The 18,202-nt window shown below is 37.9% G+C and overlaps 1 protein-coding gene across 3 annotated transcripts; it reads right to left on the bottom strand.

Annotated features, from left to right (window-relative positions):
• Positions 1-2,236: 2,236 nt before the first annotated feature.
• Positions 2,237-17,973, bottom strand: rbl2 (retinoblastoma-like 2 (p130)). 3 transcript variants are annotated; one of them, XM_026919592.3, is made up of 22 exons: positions 17,616-17,973; positions 16,533-16,663; positions 15,353-15,553; positions 14,642-14,706; positions 11,656-11,784; positions 11,350-11,510; positions 10,648-10,712; positions 10,160-10,331; positions 9,401-9,564; positions 8,922-9,034; positions 8,699-8,802; positions 7,956-8,093; positions 7,692-7,856; positions 7,046-7,139; positions 6,671-6,901; positions 6,003-6,259; positions 4,909-5,085; positions 4,740-4,811; positions 4,544-4,643; positions 3,802-4,025; positions 3,495-3,659; positions 2,237-3,358 (listed from the first exon to the last, which is right to left on the bottom strand). In XM_026919592.3, the coding sequence occupies exons 1-22, from the start codon at positions 17,751-17,753 to the stop codon at positions 3,185-3,187; spliced, it is 3,240 nt and encodes a 1,079-aa protein (XP_026775393.3). In that variant the 5' UTR covers positions 17,754-17,973; the 3' UTR covers positions 2,237-3,184. The 3 variants fall into 3 exon arrangements, with proteins under 3 accessions (XP_026775393.3, XP_026775394.3, XP_034163470.2); XM_026919593.3 differs by having other exon boundaries at positions 3,802-4,022; XM_034307579.2 differs by lacking the exons at positions 14,642-14,706; positions 15,353-15,553; positions 16,533-16,663; positions 17,616-17,973 and adding an exon at positions 12,564-13,276.
• Between the last annotated feature and the right edge of the window lie 229 nt (positions 17,974-18,202).

Raw genomic sequence — 18,202 nt, 5'->3', positions numbered from 1 at the left:
ATCTCTCTTAAAATTAGACCAAATGACTGTAACACATTTGCCTGACATGATGTTATAGAAAAAGCTTATCCTCTGTTCCACCAGCCAGGCCTCCTGCATGGCTAAGGTCATAACATCATGACAGAAAAACCACCTTTATTACGTGTCACATTTTAGCCAGATTTCGTATGTGCTCTATATATGGAACGTGGCTGTGTTTGCATGTGCGTGCTTGCCTGCTTGCTTGCAGTTCTCCTCTGATAAACTAACCAGATAGGCATGGGTCATTTTGAGTAAGAGGCTCTGTCATAATTATAGTTTAATCTCAGAATAGGAACTACTGTCCATGCTTAAAGATCTAAATTATTTATCATGAGGTGTGATTTTGCACTCCCACTCCACAGCCATCTGCACAGAAACGAACTGGTGAGGTTAGTTTAAATAACCTAGTATATTAGTAACAGGGTTAAAAAGGCACATTTGTTTCAAGGCTATATTTATATTACAAATATAAGGCAAGTATAGAGATTAATACAGTTACAAGCAGCATTCTTTTGGAAGTCAGAAAAAGCTACTAAATGTATTGTATTTTTTTAGTCAGGAGTAGGAGCAAAACTGATTAACAACAGTTCAGTGCACTTCAAATGAATGAGCTGAGTGAGGTATGAAATCACAGCATGTAGTCATATTTCAGACAGTGACCTCACACACTGACTAACACACTCAGATATGTGGGTCTTTCATAGAGGATACGTTGGACAAGCAATATGGACCCCCCCGCCACACACACACCCCACCCACCCACCCACCCACACACACACACACACACACACACACACACACACACACACACACACACACACAAAGGCTACACTTCCCAGCAGTACTGACTCACTGATAGTCAGACTTGTGATGACTTCTCATATTAAACTAAAGATCAGCACCAGTATTACTCATCGACTCACTCATCACCTTAACGGCTTTCTATTAGATCCTAAAAAAGGAAGACTGACTTTTCAGGAATGTAGGTTTTAACCAAGTGTATACTTACTGTACATATAACCATTACTGCTTTTCTTCCCACACTTTATTATATATTCAGGTTTAGCATTAACACTATAGAAGATATGATAGTAAGAATTTAATTATACAGCGCAAGCTGCCTCTCAGTGCATACACAGTAAATCTGAACTTCTTAACCCTCTGTGGCACATTGTTGTAAAATGTTTGTAAAAATGAAATATATTATTACTCTTCTTTTTCTGTATTATTCCATGCTCATGGTAATGATTTACACATCTTTTGTTCAGAACATGGACACAGAAATATTTTACGGCCAGGGTATGAAGAGGATGGTGTGGACCAGTAATGCAGGAAATGAGGAAGCGGCAGTTTATTAGAAACTCAGGAGGAGAACACAGGTATGAGGAATAAAGTTCAGAGGTCAAATAGATTCTTACCTCTAATTAAAATATCACTCTCTTATATGCCAGTAAGATGGAGGGATTGATTTTGAAAGAACCTAAGCTAGTTTTAATGATGAAAAGTCACTTTCACAAAAGAAAAGTGCAAAAACCCTGGTTGCAAGGAGTTAAACACTCCAAATACAATATGTACCTCTGCTTCAGCAGTGACAGAAAATAATTAAATATTCAGTATTCCATTACTGTATGTTTTATCAATATGGCAACTTACACCAAAATACTATACCTCCTTAAATAAGCACTACACAACTATTATTAGCAGTGTATTGTGTAGCAATGTATATAAGTAATGTTGCTAAAGAAATTTATTTATTGCCGTATTGATTTATTATAAACAGGTTGATACTCCTAACTGTACTTGTCAATATTACTAATAATATAAACATTCCTCTATATCATTAGTTATACTTGAGTGAAATGATTGATGCATCTGTATGGATTTGCCTACATACACAGAGTAAATCATGCTCTAGTCTCTGACCACTGCTGTAGGTTTGTTGTGTACTCTAACCCTGTCAGGGATTTCTCCCTGCAGCTTAATCTCCTGAAACCCCATGCACCAGTGCTTTTCAACACTGTGCCAAAATGAAATGATCTACTACATTTGCATGTACATCCGCTGAAGCAGTGACCCAGCAGTGAAGAACAGGACCCCATCTAGTGGTGAAGCACACAACCGAGGACTTGGTTATCCTGTATTACAGTTCACACATTTGTGATAGGATCTTACACATCCCATAATGCAGTTTGCAAATTTGGAGCACCTTCATGAGTCAGTGCAATTTCTTTAATTTATTAAATGACAGGTGAGCAAACTAACATCAGCTCTATGTTAGCTGTACATACAAAGTCCATGAAAGTCAAAAATAGAAAAGGCACTTACTCGAAATGGGACTGCTCTTTAACATGAAACACATGGATTGTAATGATGCCACATTTGAGAACGAGCAAACAACAAATAAATGTAAGAAAACAAATGCTAAGAGGACAGAATATTTTGTTTTACACAGTTATCATGTACATGCAGGAGAGAAGAATAATAAATATTACTTTAAAATGTGTTTACTATTAACAGGTCAGTTGTCTCTAACTGATATCTCTCTAACTAAAGTTAGAAAAATAGCATAAATATATTAGCTATATAAATCACAAATACACACAGAAAAACATGATTCAGCATATAAAAGCGTTCACAATAATTTCTTAATGAATTAAGAAACCAGGAACTATTGTCACTATACATTACAAACTTTTCTTTTATGAAAATAGTTTTTTTTTAAAAGCCAGTACAATGTCAAACGCAAGGCAAGATTTGCTCACAAATCCATTGTTAGGTATATAATCCTTTTTCTGACGTGTATGAAACTTATCTAAAGCATATAATATTGGTATTTACTTATATTCAAAAGGTATTGAATTATAAATACCTACATGGCATTTGTGTACTTTGTAAATGGTATAAAAAAAGAGCTGTTAATTGGTACATTAATATGGACAAAACATGATCTGGCTGTATTTTGAAGCAGAAATCTCTCAGTGCAGAAGAAGCTATTGGTTAAATGTGAGTTTTTTGCACTATGTGGGTGTGTGTTCCATGTTTCTCCTCAGGTGTTGGCGTATGGGCCTGGCTGTTCTTTATGTGTTCACGTCCAGTGCACTTTCTTGCATTGGACATTTCCTGAAATTTATTTGTAGACATGTGTTTTTTGAAGTTGTCTGCATTAATGGGAGTTGTTGCGGTCGTTGGCGACATCCTGCAGGCGGCGGAAGAGAGCGCTGTGGTTCTCCTGGCACAGCCTCTTAGCAGGAGACTGCTGCTCTTCCTCCAGAGCCATGCTGCGCTTCTTAGTGGGCGTCTCTCCAGTACGGAGCATACTGTTAATCTCCCGCAGTCGCTGAGAGAAAATCAGAGCAGGATTAACTTTGAGTAGGTAAAAGTACATGTGAATGTTACAGAAATCACACAGACATAGAGGATGAGAAAGGGGTTTGCATTATTGTGTGTTTTTGTGTGTCAGTGTGCTGCTTTACATTTGAGGGACTTGAGCTGATGTAGTAGAAGATCTTGTCTCTGGGGGTGAGTGGACTGTCATTCTTATGGGGAGAGATGTAGATGGAGTGGTTGTGAGAAAGGAGAACTCTGCGTGGTGACCCAATCCGGAGCAAAGGATATGGACACAGAGGTGGTGTCTCTGCCTACACACATCAAAAAACACATAGAGAATTAGACTACTTTTTGAAGGGATGTTAAAAAGAACTGTCTTGTTCTTAATGATTTTCAAGAGTAATGAAAAATGTCTCATAGAATCATACAAAACAAAAGAAAAGCATCTCCCACCCCTGCTTTAGGCAAGCTGGAGGAGTAGCGCAGGGCAAACTGTTTGATCTGTTTGATATAGACATGGTTGTAGAAACAAATGAGGTCCCCCCGATCCTCCTCCTCCTGCTCTGGCAATGTGCCGGGTGTGCGAGTGGGTGTAGAGGAAGCACTGCTGGGTTGAGGAACAGGCAGTGTGCTACTGGAGCGCATTGACACGGGACTGCTGTTACCACTCGCTGCTGCTGCGGAAGAGAAGCAATGCACTCTTAATCTCACATTTTCTTTCAGGTTGGATGAGCAAGGATGAGCAACTTTGTTTAGGAGAGCAGAATGTATTGATCAGAATAACACATTTAAGTATTTTACTCAAAGTACTCTAATATAATATAATATAATATAACAATTTAAATCAAAGAGATTATATATAGAGGTTACTTTAACTTGAGAGTAACAATATGAAATTACCTTGTGATGATCCTTGTAAATAGTATATTTTTTAATACTCTTTCACACCATTCTTTGTCCTATTTGCTAAATTGTAAATGATAAAACATCTATAAATGGCTTCTACTATCTTAAATTGCGTCACACAATTTGTATCTATTTATTTGCAGTTACACTTGCCATAAGGAGGACCTACAAATATGCTTTTGTGTCTCTAATTACGTAACTATTTGTATATTGATAATAACTGAATGAAGTTGTGTATATATGGATGGTTGTATGGATAAAATGTGTGTGTATGTGTTTGTGTGTGTACCTTGTTCGGGCCCTCCCTCAGACGGAGAGTTCTGTCTGTTGTTTTCACTGATGCCCGAGTGGCGTCTCTTTCTTCCTGATATCAAAACACTCCTGTAAACCTGAAACAACATTATCATCATCATCATTCTCTTTGTCATCATTACCAACATTGGCTTTACAGCATATGGTATGTTGTCCAGCGATGATGTGCTTACACTGCTGCTGGCTTGAGGCTGAGATCTGTAACACTTCATGATATTCTGGAAGGATTTATCCTCTTTAGTCACCTGTTCAACACACAAGTAACAGACTGTGTAGAGCAAAGTAGCAAGGAAACACATTTGCATTATTTTGTTTGATTCCAGTTTGTTTTCTCTCTCGCACCTTAGCCATGACATAGATGGCACACATGAGCAGTTGATCAATGTGGCGATCCATCATGAGCTCAGTGCAGTGCACCAGTGAGTACTCGAAGCAGGTCCAGATCTTCCTGCGCAGATCTGTGCTGATGTCCAGCTTCACACACAGGTCTCGGAGACGCACGCTGGCCAAGTGATATACCTGATACACAGGACAGGAGGAACAGGTCATTATGTACTTTGAGTTACGCATGTAATAGGGACAGTAAAGCACTATTCAAGCAAGACTAGTTTAACTAATCTAACATAATCCACACAAATGACTACAGATAGCCAGGATGTGTTAGTTTACACAACAGGGACAGTGCTCAAACAATGACAACATAGTACACTGGTGTGTGTATTACTACATTCAGTTATGACATTACCATGAGGCTCATGCGAATCTGGGATACACTGAACAAACACTCAGTATTGATACTGGTCCAAAGTGCTGGATTATTATTTGATGTCGGGCACATTTTCCAATCTGACCTTCTGACCCTACAATTTTTTTCGCTCCCTTTTGCCTCGTTATTAGCTTAGTGTAGTTTAACATAGTCTAGCCTAACCTGGGTTTGTTTTCTCTGCCTCTTTTGCCTATTTGTGGTTATGCTTGTTATTTGGATGTTTACCATTTAGTATTAACACTGTGTTCATTAAACCTTGTACTTGCATTTATCCCTGGTCTAGGCTGGATCACTATTGGAACAAGGCTGTTACTGAGGAAACTGAGTGTCACAGGAATGTAGAAGAAAATAAAATCTGGAATCTTTTTTTTTTCTTCAGATTTGTAAAAACTACAAACGTAATTCATACTGGATTAAAATAACTTCTATCATTGGTATTCATTTAAATTTTAGTAGTATGTCCCTACATTAAAACGAAGCTAAAACAGGACTTAATGTTTACTACACAATCAAGCTGACATCAGAAATGTGATTTTTAAAAAAGGAAAACAAGGCTGATGTAAGTGTATATAACTTGCAGTAGTTTAAACCTCAGTTTGTGTTGTGTAGTGAGTAATTAGGTTATATACTATCAACAAATTCTTTATACAACATTGACGTCCTTGCTCACCTTGCGGAAGAACAGAGAGAGGGAGCCTGTTCTCTGCGCTCTGTTTGGTGTTCCCTGCTGAGGGCTCATCTTGGCGTGCTTGCCGGCTATAGGGCTGGTGTGAGCAGTGCCAGCAGGCATGGTGGTCGTCAGCTGTTGGGTGTTCAGTGAGCCAGTCAGAGCCTGGGCGGTGAGAGGCTGTAGTCCCGGTCCACTCTGCCCCGTCACACTCACCTGCACTGGGATAAATGTGATGCCTCCATTCTCATTGGCTATCCCTGCAGACAGGAGGACATTTTGTGTTATCACTCTAAAGAATAATTATGCTTGTAATTGGACACTTTATGTTAATAACAATAGGTAAACAAACCTTACATGAATGCATCATAATGAAAACTATATATAAAATTCTCTTTTTACTTACTACGGTACTTATTACTTAGTACTTAATATACTCTGCCCTATTAAGCTACTAACTACAGGTAGTAGTTAGACGATTAGACAGAGGGTTATTTGTACTCCATTATTTTTACTCTATTAAAATAAACATATTGCAGAAACAACAAATACTCTCAGTACTTAAAACTGGCATATATGAGAGTACCTTATTAGTTCAGTACTTAAATACTATATCTATGAACAATTATGTATCTAAAATCCACCCAAAGCAAATGAATAGCTCACTGAACCTTGCACAGGTATTGTGACAGTCTGTCCGTTGTTAGCAGTAACAGTCGCTGTTGCCATAGTGACCACAGTTTGGCCTGCTGGTATGGTGCTGACCAATGAGGGCTGGCTGACCCGGGCTGATGCAGGAGGGTCAGAGGTCATCTCTGAGTCCACAAAGAGGCGCCTTCGTGCTGTACCTGTGGGCGGGGAACTGTAGCGCTCATGGAGAGTTGTGGAAGAGGAGGACATTCCTGGTGGGAGCAACAGGATTAAAGCATATTGAACAGGAGTAACAAACTCAATGACTGACACAGTTTCAACATTTACTCGGCTAGTACAGACTACACTATTGCACTGAGTGTCTTTAGTGAGTCATTTGTGCTGCAGGCCTTTACCTTTTCCTGTTCCTGAAGTATTAGTGCTGAGCTCATTAGTTTTGGGGCTGTGAAGGTTGCCAACTCCATCCTCCAAGTATTGAGGAGGCATTACCTAACATGCATGTCCACAAACAGAAATGATTTTAATTCACGTTATCAGACGTGAAATGAAGGTAAGACAATATTAATAATTAGCAGTACACTGAAATTTTGGCCATGGACATTTTTGCCTGAAAATGATCAAAAATGGCACTTTTTGACCATTTTTGGAAGAAAACTTTCACTGGGCCTGCAATGGAGTGTAAAATCTAACAATTAACAAACAATTTTATTAGCAATGAAAATTTTAAAGTGATTTAAAATGCTGTTTGTTTCCTTCTTTTTTTATTTTGTTGCATACAGTGTGAAAAATGGGGACAAATGCTGTTTCTGTAATTCACAATGGTAGATTACTAGAACATAGTGCAATACAATTAGATCAATACATTTATTTAATGTTAACTGTTTTTAATTATTGTCAGCACAGTTGTTGGCTGTAAAGCTTTTGGTTTTTCAGCTCAGTTTGTCCCAAATTTCAGTTTTGGGCCAGGAATTTTAATTTCCATGCATCACTACCATTAATTCCTTAAACAAAGCATGGTTAGAAACAGGTGTTCAATCTCACCTCCTGACAGGAAGGCACACGGTTATTGGCCCCTTTAATGCTCTCCCAGAGTGGGGAACTCTCTTTCCAGGCCAGGCTCTCCAGCACCTGCTCCTCCACATGGTTCAGATGCTTCACCACCTCCCTGACGAGACCTTCTTCCGCCCGAACCAGCACCTCGATCACCTGACGAGCGGAAGAGAATGAGAAAGAGTGAGATAAATATATTCACATATATAACTCTGAACTTGTATTAGATATTACTGTATGTTTGTATTGACTCACCTTATAAAAGTGGTAAGGGGGAATGTCAAAGGTCTGCAGAACCTGCTGGAACTCGCCAGGTGGGTGGTAGGAGAAGATGACAATCTCTAGACAACAGGCTATCAGAGAACGGTGGAACATGTCCTGCTCTAGAATACACTGGAGAAGACACTGCCACTCAGTGTGTGCTTCATAGGCGACTCAAGGAAAACCATACAACATTAACAAAATTGTAACTAACAATATGTAACACAAACAAACCATAACCTTTATCACTCTTTTTTTAAATAATATATATATATATTTTTTTAAATAATAAACCAAATAACCAAGAATTGAACACCTGATTAACCATTGTTCATCAGTGAGTAAAATGAAGCCCACAATGACTGATATGAATCAGTACTTTAAGGAACATGTTTGTGGTTGTTAACTGGCAAAATTTCAACAGCAAGATTTAAATATTTCCACCTGCACACAATGTTCAGCAACATGTAGAACCGTGTTATAATTAATGTGGATTTTCATGTGGATTGAATAAACATTCATCAATTCAGTTGAATTTTTGTTAGCATTTAAACAAATGTCAATTAACGTGTTAACTGACTGTGTTACTTTGTTAACATTGCTTATAGTTTATTAATGCTGAAGCACATCATGTGTTTATGTTAACTAATTCAGCAAATATTGTTACTTACGGGAATGTTCATGTAAAGCATTACCAACAAAATAAATATACAGTATATGAATGAGTGAAATCTCACAGAGAGGTCACTGTCACCAAGTCTCCTCTTCTCCTGGTCAATGATGCCCTCCAGTGTCTTATAATACAGCGCCTCAGCTAGGCAAAAGTATTTCACAGCAATATCTGCAAATTTATGAATATATATATAGAATTAATATTTAGGTGTGTTAATGTTATGGATAAATGCACCAAACCTAACATAAAATGGTGTGGAATGGTTGTAACATGGTGGAGTTTCAAACCTCTTGCCAGGCCTCTGTTTTCCTCTCCCTTGGCTTCATAGCTCTGGAGGAACACCTCAGACATCTCCCTCAGTCTCGACGCTATAGCTTCACTGGGGTTCCTTGCACAGGCCCTAGGTTTTACAAATAAAAAATGTACTCTAAATTCCAGTACTTTGACAAGACATGTGCCTCATACAAGAATTTTCATTAAATTCCAAGTTTGAAACTGTTAAAACAACTAATCCAGTTTTTTTTTTTTTTTTTTTTGGTATGACAATAACAGGACTCTTTTAATGCTATCAAGGCTGTACTCTTGTTTGTAAAAATAAATATTTGGCAGACCAATACTGCAGTTCCTGTTTGCTACTCTAACTCCCATGTTCACTCCTGTTCACTAATTAGCAATAGAGCATGTTCATCTCACAGGACACAAACAGAATATAAGAGTTAATGATGTACAATAGAGAGGGTAAATGTGTGTGTGTTGTGTTTAATACTTCAGCATGTCTCTCAGTCTCAGGCTCGGCCTGTGTTTGAGTCCTGCCAGGAGACTGTGTAGACGTGTGATGCCTTCCATTGCTGTGGACACTGGAGTGCCAAAAGCAGTCTCCTGTAAGTACGTCCTCCCCGTCAGTGGAGTGGACACTTTCAGAGCTGATGCCTGTGAGGGAGTCATTTTAAAAGAACTCAAGTAGATGTATCATTTATCTTAAAGAGAACACATACAATATGGTTCAAACATATGAATCTGCCAATAGATCAGCATTTATTTCGTCAGTTCATGCCTGTTCATGCTTATATTTCCTTTTATTTCCATAAATAATATTTCCTATATTATTTCAAACAGTTTTATTTATTTTTTTATTTATTATCTCTCAGTGACTAACATGACTCAAATTTTGACTCAAATATGCATCCCTAACATGTTGAGTACATAATAACAAAGTTAGTGTTATTTATTATATTTCAGTGGTCAATGATGTAATGTATATAAAGAAACTGATCATATTTTTGTTTGTCACATTTTTCAAATAAAATCAGCTCTTGTTGATGGACTTTATAAGGCTACTGCAATTACAGTGTCAAAAGCAGCAGTTAAAATTTCCTCTTATATAAAACAGTGAAAGGTTAAATGACAGTTAAGGACAGTTACTCTAAATGATCTTGAAAGAGGTTTTCATGCTATTTTTAAAAAGAGTAGTGTGTGTACATAGGGATGTGTGAGTATTTGTGTAATTTAAGTGCAGTTGTCTCACAGTGAGAGATTTGTGCAGAATGCTGGAAGGCCGGTCCTGGTTCTCTGTCCCCTCACACAGATATGGTCCTGGTGTACCAATGTCCTCTCTCGCTCCGTCACCCAGAAATATCCTCTCATCTAGAGCACCTGATGACAGAACATGCTCCTCATATGCCCGGTTCAGAGATGCACTGAGACACACAAACACAGACACACCCAGTTAATACAAATGACTGTGTCATGTTCATACAGTAGGGACGTAAGCAAATATGAATACTTTATTAGATAAGAAAGAAAGAAAGAACCCTTACAGTTTAGGCCAAACACACTTAAGTTTAAGTGTGAATACAGATACATACACAAATATTTGGAGCTCCAAACAGATTTAGATACAGATACAGATAGTGGCATTGTGTTACATTCCTTGCATACAGCATATACTGCAGCAGTTATGTCTGATTATTATTTAGCTTTATTAGCTTTAATCCTGTAACTTCAAACACTTACAGACTATCTCCAAAATTAACAGGATCCAGGAATCCAGTCAGTGTCTCTTCTTTTCCCTTCAAAATCTGTAAGTATGTGAGAAATATAAATAAGAAAAATAAGCATTAGCTGTGAAAGGTTACAGAAACTTCATGGTATGACTGTACAAACCAGTATCACAGTTTTCAGTACAGTATCTGTCACAGTGTACACTGGGCTTTATAACCCATTCATAAGCACTGCATGCATCTTGTAAAATGCAATACTGGATTTATGTTCCTATATAAAGTAGATGAATACACTTCTCTAAAGTTAAGATGACAAGTGGGGACTTAAAACAAGAATTCTCAGTGCTTTAAGAACGTATTATTAGTAAACACAAACAAGATAAGAATTAAAAATGACAGAAACAACAGCCTTGATTTAACTATAAATGATGACTGACTGAAAGTCCTGCATACAAGAAGTCTTCAGATGTTATAAAATACTGTTAGTCAGTTAGTTTGAAGAGTAGATACCCCGTTTTTAAAATTTTTTTGAAGCATACGTCAAGGTGATAATGTTTTGTGCTGGTATTATCTATTAAGTATAGCATAGTGTTAAATACATACAGTAACAATTTCAGATTTTCAGTTTATACTATAATTTTTCAGTGCATACTATAATAGGTTATCATCATATTCTTAATGCATATCAGATCAGGATGTGATCTTGATTTCTCACCTTGCGTTCAAATAGCTTCTTGATGAAGGGCTTCCAGAAGTGTTCCTTCACCCCTTTAGCATCGAGTACCACACCATGATGCAGTTCACACAGCTGCTCTATGAAGCAGAGTGGACCGGAGCCTGGTTTATAGTCCTTACTGTTAAATTCTTCTGAAAGTCCTGCACACACACACACACACACACACACACACACACAGATAGAGAGGGACGCAGTTGTGAGGTACAAAGCTGATATGGCAGATGTAATTTCATGCTGTGTCTCTCTCTGATAAAGTGTGTGGTGTGTGCAGGCATGCACCTGTACCTTTGAAGGTGGGGTTGAGCAGATCTTTGCGGCTGGAGCACAACAGAGAGTTGGAGTAAACCAGGTCAAGTGCACACAGCAACAGGTGATAGGAGTTCACAAGGTCATCACTGATCATTGGGAAGTTTCCTACAGGGAGCAACAGGACAGAAACAGGAGTCTAACTAACTAACTATGTCTGTGAAATTACTTAAGACAAAATGATTATGATATAGAAGGTTTAGAAGAATACGAGTAGTCTGCAAGCATAACATTTGACCTGGGTGAGGTTAGGAATAGCACAATGCAACCAAACACTATCCAGCTCTGCTGTACTTATCCACAAATCAAACACTGACAACCTGAGCTGAAACACACTTTAAAACGGCAATATCACACACAGACACACTGTATATCATCCAGACAGGAGCCTTGCATAACAGGAAAAGTCTGCAGGAGAGAGGCTGCTTTGCTCGGCGGTGGTGTGTAGATTTATTTCTTCCTGTTTAATTGATTTCCAGAGGAACCGGCACACACAAGAGCCCAGACAACAATCCCCATGGTCTTGGCAATAAATAATGATGAATATTTAGACGATGACACCACCAACCCACCCTCCCTCAGCTGGACACACTCCACAGACTCTATCACCAGTTATGAAGTAGAGAAATTATAATATCAATACAGAAACATGCTTTAAACACTTCAACATAAAACTATTTAAGAAAACCTGTTCCCCTTATCAGCTACTAAATTCAAACAGGCCTTGTGTTATAAATAAACTCGACATTACAGTACCAAAGTAACATTAATATTACTAGTAATATTACTGATGTCAGATGAAACCTCTAGAAAATGCAAAAGTTTTTATTAACGCGTCATTAACATACAAGTTCAAACACACATCACGTTCTGCAACATGTACTTACAAGATCCTCAGTGCAGTCTTCAAATAAAGCAAAAAGCTGCACTGTAAAGCTTCAACAAGAATGATTTCTACAAATGACAACAGCAGAATGAGGGAGATTTAAACTAAAGACGGATAGAGGAAAATAGGGGGGAAATAGAGACCATCCCACTGGTCCTGTAGAGACCATTGGCTACTTAAAATGCAGACAAGTCCTGACTTGTCATCCGCACTGGTTGCTATGATAAGCAGTGCATGCTGCACATGCCCGAAAATGATTGTCTCAGTCAGTACGCTTACTTTCTTCCCCCTGCTGTTCTCTCTGCAGCTGTCAAAATCTATTGTTCTCTAATGTCATGCTCCATGCTATTTTTTATGCTTAAAATATCGTATGGTTTTATAACTCAACACAGCAATGCATTTAGATAACTTAGAACAATTTTAATTTCTTAAACCCTAGAGGACCAGACTGTATGTCCACACTTACATTCCTCATCTTATAACTACATATATTTTCTATTAATTTCACTGTAGATACTATATCATTCCTAGTAGTTACTTGATAAGATGACCTGAGTAATAAGGCAAGAGTTTAAAGGTTTAAGGGATTAAACTATCAATGCATTCACTACTGAGTGTATGCTAGCAGATCAGTTCATAGAAGCCTTATATAGCCACACTGTAATGATTCAAAATAATCATTACAGATACACAACAAAAAATATCTCTCAAGCACTTACACAATTCTCCTGAGCTCATTTTACCCAGTGGTTGTGCAAACACATGGTAAAGTGGTCTGTTTCAAAGGAGGTCGCACAAAATTAATGCAGTGGGTCAGCCTGTGTGTGTTCGTGCATGTGTGTGTATGTGTGTGTGTGCGCGAGTCCCCTGTGGCTTCTAGCTGATGCAGACAAGCCAGCACAGGCCCTAATAATGATTGGTGATCACATGACCAAGTCTTTTGCACGTTAGCCAATAGGAATATGCGCTACCTACTCCATGGCTAATGACCCTTCGCTCTTTGAGAGACTTTACCTAGGAACATATTCAATAAACTCTCTTGCCCTGTGCCCTCAGCTCACACCATTTTCCTCTTTCTTCTCCTTCATCACAACTGTGACTTTCTCTCTTCCCGCCTCAGATAAATGCATTCTTGTACTTTTAATCAAGCTTTGCATTCTGCCTATTTTCTCTGGCTTCATTTGGGCTTCATGTGCCATCCTACATACACAAACCTCCACACGCTAACCAAGTCAGAATGCTAAAAGTGAAGGCTCCTCTGAAATGAAACCTATTTCAGTTTTATGACTCTCACCATAACAGTACAGTAGAAACATGCAGTATTTTTAATGCAATATTACCAAAGTATTTTAGAGGGTTTTTTTTTTTTTTTAAAAAGTGCTTTCATACTAGATCATAATAATTGGGACAGCTCTGGGCTCATTTGGGGAGGGGCTCATAACCACTGGTTTGCTTTCACATTGAAGAATTCATTCAGAACCTTGGACTGATTGCACAATTCTGTGCAATTATCAATTTTGTACATGCAGGTTTCCAAAATGGTAAACACTAGGTTCATCCTTTAATTTAAATTTTTTTAATTAATTTCCTTGGGTACTGACACTCAAGCAACAAAAAGAGCACTTTTGGATGCATGGCAGGTAATCATGCAGGAATACTGCAAATGAGGAGCTGTTCTTGTATAGGAAGATTTTTAGCCATTCAGGCTGACATTTTCTACAATGCTCTTAGTGTAAACACTCGCACCACAAAAGAGAAAACCGAACCTCTCAGGGCAAACAAGATCCTAGCTGAAGAACCAAAATTCCAGGGAATGGAGCTGGCCCTGATCCAACTCCTCCTATAATCCTAACACTAACCACTTACTACTAACCCTAACACATGGGAAGCTATACACACTTATCCAGCCTAAAACACACAGAGTTGTGTCTATGCTCTGCCCAGATAGCAGGAGCTGGATCAGGTCCGATCCTCTCCCTGGACTTTAGGTTCTGCAGCCAGAATTACTTGGGCCAAATGCAAAAAAGAAAGTGTGAAAACGACCTAAAATGCCTGTATGAGCGGAGTCATGTTTCTTACCTTTTGCATGCACAAACAGGACCCAGCAGAATTGGAAGAGCTCAGCCACGGTGCAGGGATGTCGTCTGAGGACACAGGAAACAACAATTAGCTCACTGTTAAACATGATAGCCCCATTAAGCTATGTGAACTTATTTCTTCTCTTTAACTCCAATTGTCAAGAGAAGTTTTGGATATTGAAGTCAAGTTAAAAAGTTTTCAAAAATTAAACAAAGTAATCCATTGTCTTGACTTTGAGTCACTGTCTTGACCTGTCTTTTTTGGTGATTTCTAAGATTAAGGCAGCAGGTGACTTCTTTCATACCTAAGTTTAACCGAGTTGAAATGTCTTACAGTGCTTAAGCTTCTTATAAGACAACAAGTGTAAGGTTGTAGAAGGTTTACAGCTTGGCACACAGACAAGACAGGACCAAATGTTGTAATGTTGTAAACTTCATTTACAACACATGGTGTCAGATCCTTAGGTAATTTTATATTTTATATCAGAAAGAGTTTATTTTCGTGATAATATAACAGAAGTAGACCTCTGTAAACCTTGCATCTCACCTTCACATGAAAAAAAAAAACACAGTAAAAGTAATTATTAGCTACTACACAAGCGACCTTTGACATTTCCAGGGTAATGTCAATAAAAGTTACGCATTAGGTCCTCATACACAATGTATACAATAGCTGAGTACAGTAAAAACAATGTTTTCACTAATGACTTACTTTTGTTTCCTGCTTCTGTGTGTTCTAGGTGGTTCTTCAGATGGGGGTTTAAATATGTCCCTGAATATGGGGACGTATTTCTTAAAAATGACAGATGTCACAGTGAAGTTCCTCTCCAGCTTTTCTGTGCTTTGCCGGAATTCCTTTGGCAGGTTGGCCATATCCTGCCATTTCTTCATTTTACTGAAAAACTCTATCAGACTGGGAGGAGATCACAGGATATCCATTCAAACGTGCATTCCCTAATATACAAATTGAAATAATACTGAAAATACCATCATTTCAAACTTTTCCCATTACTTCATCATGTTTTTTCTTCTAAAGATTAAAGCTAGTTGCATTACCATACAATTGCATTTTTGAAGTGTCAAACACAGACTATTTAGTATCATACAAATGATGAAAGTAACAAATGATAGGCAATTCAGAAATTTTTACAGTGCACAAACCTGTTTTTTGCTGCTAAAATAATTTGAGATGTTGAGCCTTCACAAAGGCTATAGTTTTAATTTCTTCTAAAATCAATTTTAAAAATGGAAAAAAGTGTTTACAGAGTGCATGTCTGGTATGCTGTTGACATTTATGTAACCTATACACTACCTGTATAATATTAGGGATTATAATATTGATGATTTCAGTTGAATAAACATTATATTTGATCACATTCAAAATGTGTTATTATTCTGACCCTGAGAGACTACAAAAACAATACATTATCAGTATAATTGTTATACTGTATATTTTGTTATAATTTAGAAAACATGAAAGAATCTGCTGTTATAGGAAAGTTGATTATTTTCCAATAATAGAATGTCCTGAAATGTATTATTTCTCTTATAAGACAGCAATTTGTCAACATTTACAATTTTTATTAATTAAAGAATGACATGTTATACTTGCCAAACCACATCCCTCACCAAGATAAAGCAATTACTGAAAGTGAATGAAAGTGAGAAGTGTGTGTGTGTCCCACAATTGAAAACATTAAAACTTCTGTGTGAGCTTGATGCTGCAAATAAATCCCTTCTCAGAATCTCTGATCCGATATCATGCTTAAATGCATAGCACTGCTGCATGAAGTATAGCTATAGAAAACTAGATATAGTGATTTTCTCTGATCCCTGGCCCGCTTGACCAGTAAAACACAGGCTGCCCTGTCAAATATAAATTGCTTACACACCTCTGTTCTGAAGAGCGGAGAATTCGTGTGAGGGACACATAGTTGCCTTCAGCTGTGCCTTTACCAACAGTTGGCACAGACGTCCTGCAGGCCACGTACAGGGCACATGCCAACCAGTGCAGGTCACTACCCTGAGACAGACCGACAGAAAGAGAGAGAGAGAGAGAGAGAGAGAGAGAGAGAAAGAAGATGGAAAATTAAAATAATAATAATAATAATAATAGATAGAGACATAAAAACATAAGACTATAAAGGAGCTTTAGTCTCCTGTTATAAAATGCAGTGAGAGAATAAGTGAAGAATAAATACATTACCAATAATATAAATAGCCTACAACAACAACAACAACAACAACAATAATAATAATAATAATAATAATAATAATAATAATAATAATACAGATTATTAATCAGTAACTACTATTAATTATTAGATAGCTACAGTGAAACTAACAATAAAAGGTAAATAAGAGTGTGTAGGTAGGACCCACAGATGGGTCCTGGAAATTTAGGGGTTAATTAATCATTTAAACAGTAATTAATCATGTATCTTAATACCTTGTGCATAATTTATATAAAATTTTAGCTCAAATGTAGATAAAAATGTTGCTGAAATACATTTAAAATAATACTATAATTAACTAATAAAATAATTTAGGACAAATAGATCAAATAAATGTAATAAATGTAATGTTGGCTCAAAATAAGATGCCTAAAATAAACTACTGTAAGGTCATTCATTTGAATTGTGCTTCCAAAGTTCAGTGGATTTGTAGAATTTGACTGTTTTCAGTTTCAGTAGTAATTCATGTGAAAGGCAGATGAGCTCTGAGCTCAGTGTGCTGTGAGAGATAAGGCCTGTGGGAACTGTGAGATCTAAATCCAGTCCCTTGCGCCAAATCAACTAATAAACACACACACACACACACACACACACCCATACAAACACGGCGCTTTGTTTGGTTATGAACCCTGTAGATGCACTGAAATGTACACAGAGACACATGAGCTCCAGGGTGCATGCCCATACCGGCGAGAGGTGCGCAGCGGGCCCGAGGAAGCAGCACACAGCTCTCTATCTTACCTCTAAAGTGTAATTTTTGCTGATATTTTCATAACTCCTCCATGCCCCATTACTCGCCTCCTCGTCCATATTCAGAGCTCGACACAGATCTTCAAACGACAGCCTTGTTTTCTGCACAGCCTCTTCCTCCTCGTTCATTTTTACGCATAAGATCAAACCATACAGTTATATACACTGCTCTTAAGGTTTTTGATTATCCAAAACGAGCGATCGGCTGGAAAATATAACACGTAGCTGTAAACCAGGTCATTTACAGAGCTGAAACGTGAATTAAAGCCGAATCGAAGTGTTTCAGTGCTGTGCCGCAGACTGTAGCTACACTTCTGCACACTGTAGCCATTTAAATGCCCTTTGACTGACAGCTACGGCTTTGCGTAAGAGACGTACGCCACTAGCGTACTATATGATCTGGCAGGCTGCGGTGTTGACGTAAATCGTATCGTGAGACAGAATACGTAGAAAGCTCTTCTTCTAAGCCACGGAAATGCTAACCCCGCCCACTTTTCACTTCCCGAATGTCATTCTTGTCTCGACAGTCCGCCGTTTTCCAGTTTCACTAAAAACAAAAAAAATAAAATTAAATAAAT

The sequence above is a fragment of the Pangasianodon hypophthalmus genome, chromosome 9 (genome assembly GCF_027358585.1).
Source record: "Pangasianodon hypophthalmus isolate fPanHyp1 chromosome 9, fPanHyp1.pri, whole genome shotgun sequence".
NCBI lineage: Eukaryota > Metazoa > Chordata > Actinopteri > Siluriformes > Pangasiidae > Pangasianodon > Pangasianodon hypophthalmus.
This window is presented reverse-complemented; position numbering and strand designations above follow the sequence as displayed.

Excerpts from the sequence above, each read along its gene's own strand:
- rbl2 (XM_026919592.3), bottom strand. The coding sequence starts at position 17,753 with ATGAACGAGGAGGAAGAGGCTGTGCAGAAAACAAGGCTGTCGTTTGAA. Across the intron at positions 14,707-15,352 it reads CACAGAAGCAGGAAACAAAA|ACGACATCCCTGCACCGTGG; the intron begins GTAAGTCATTAG and ends CTGTGTCCTCAG. Across the intron at positions 5,086-6,002 it reads TCTCTCTGTTCTTCCGCAAG|GTATATCACTTGGCCAGCGT; the intron begins GTGAGCAAGGAC and ends CCTGTGTATCAG.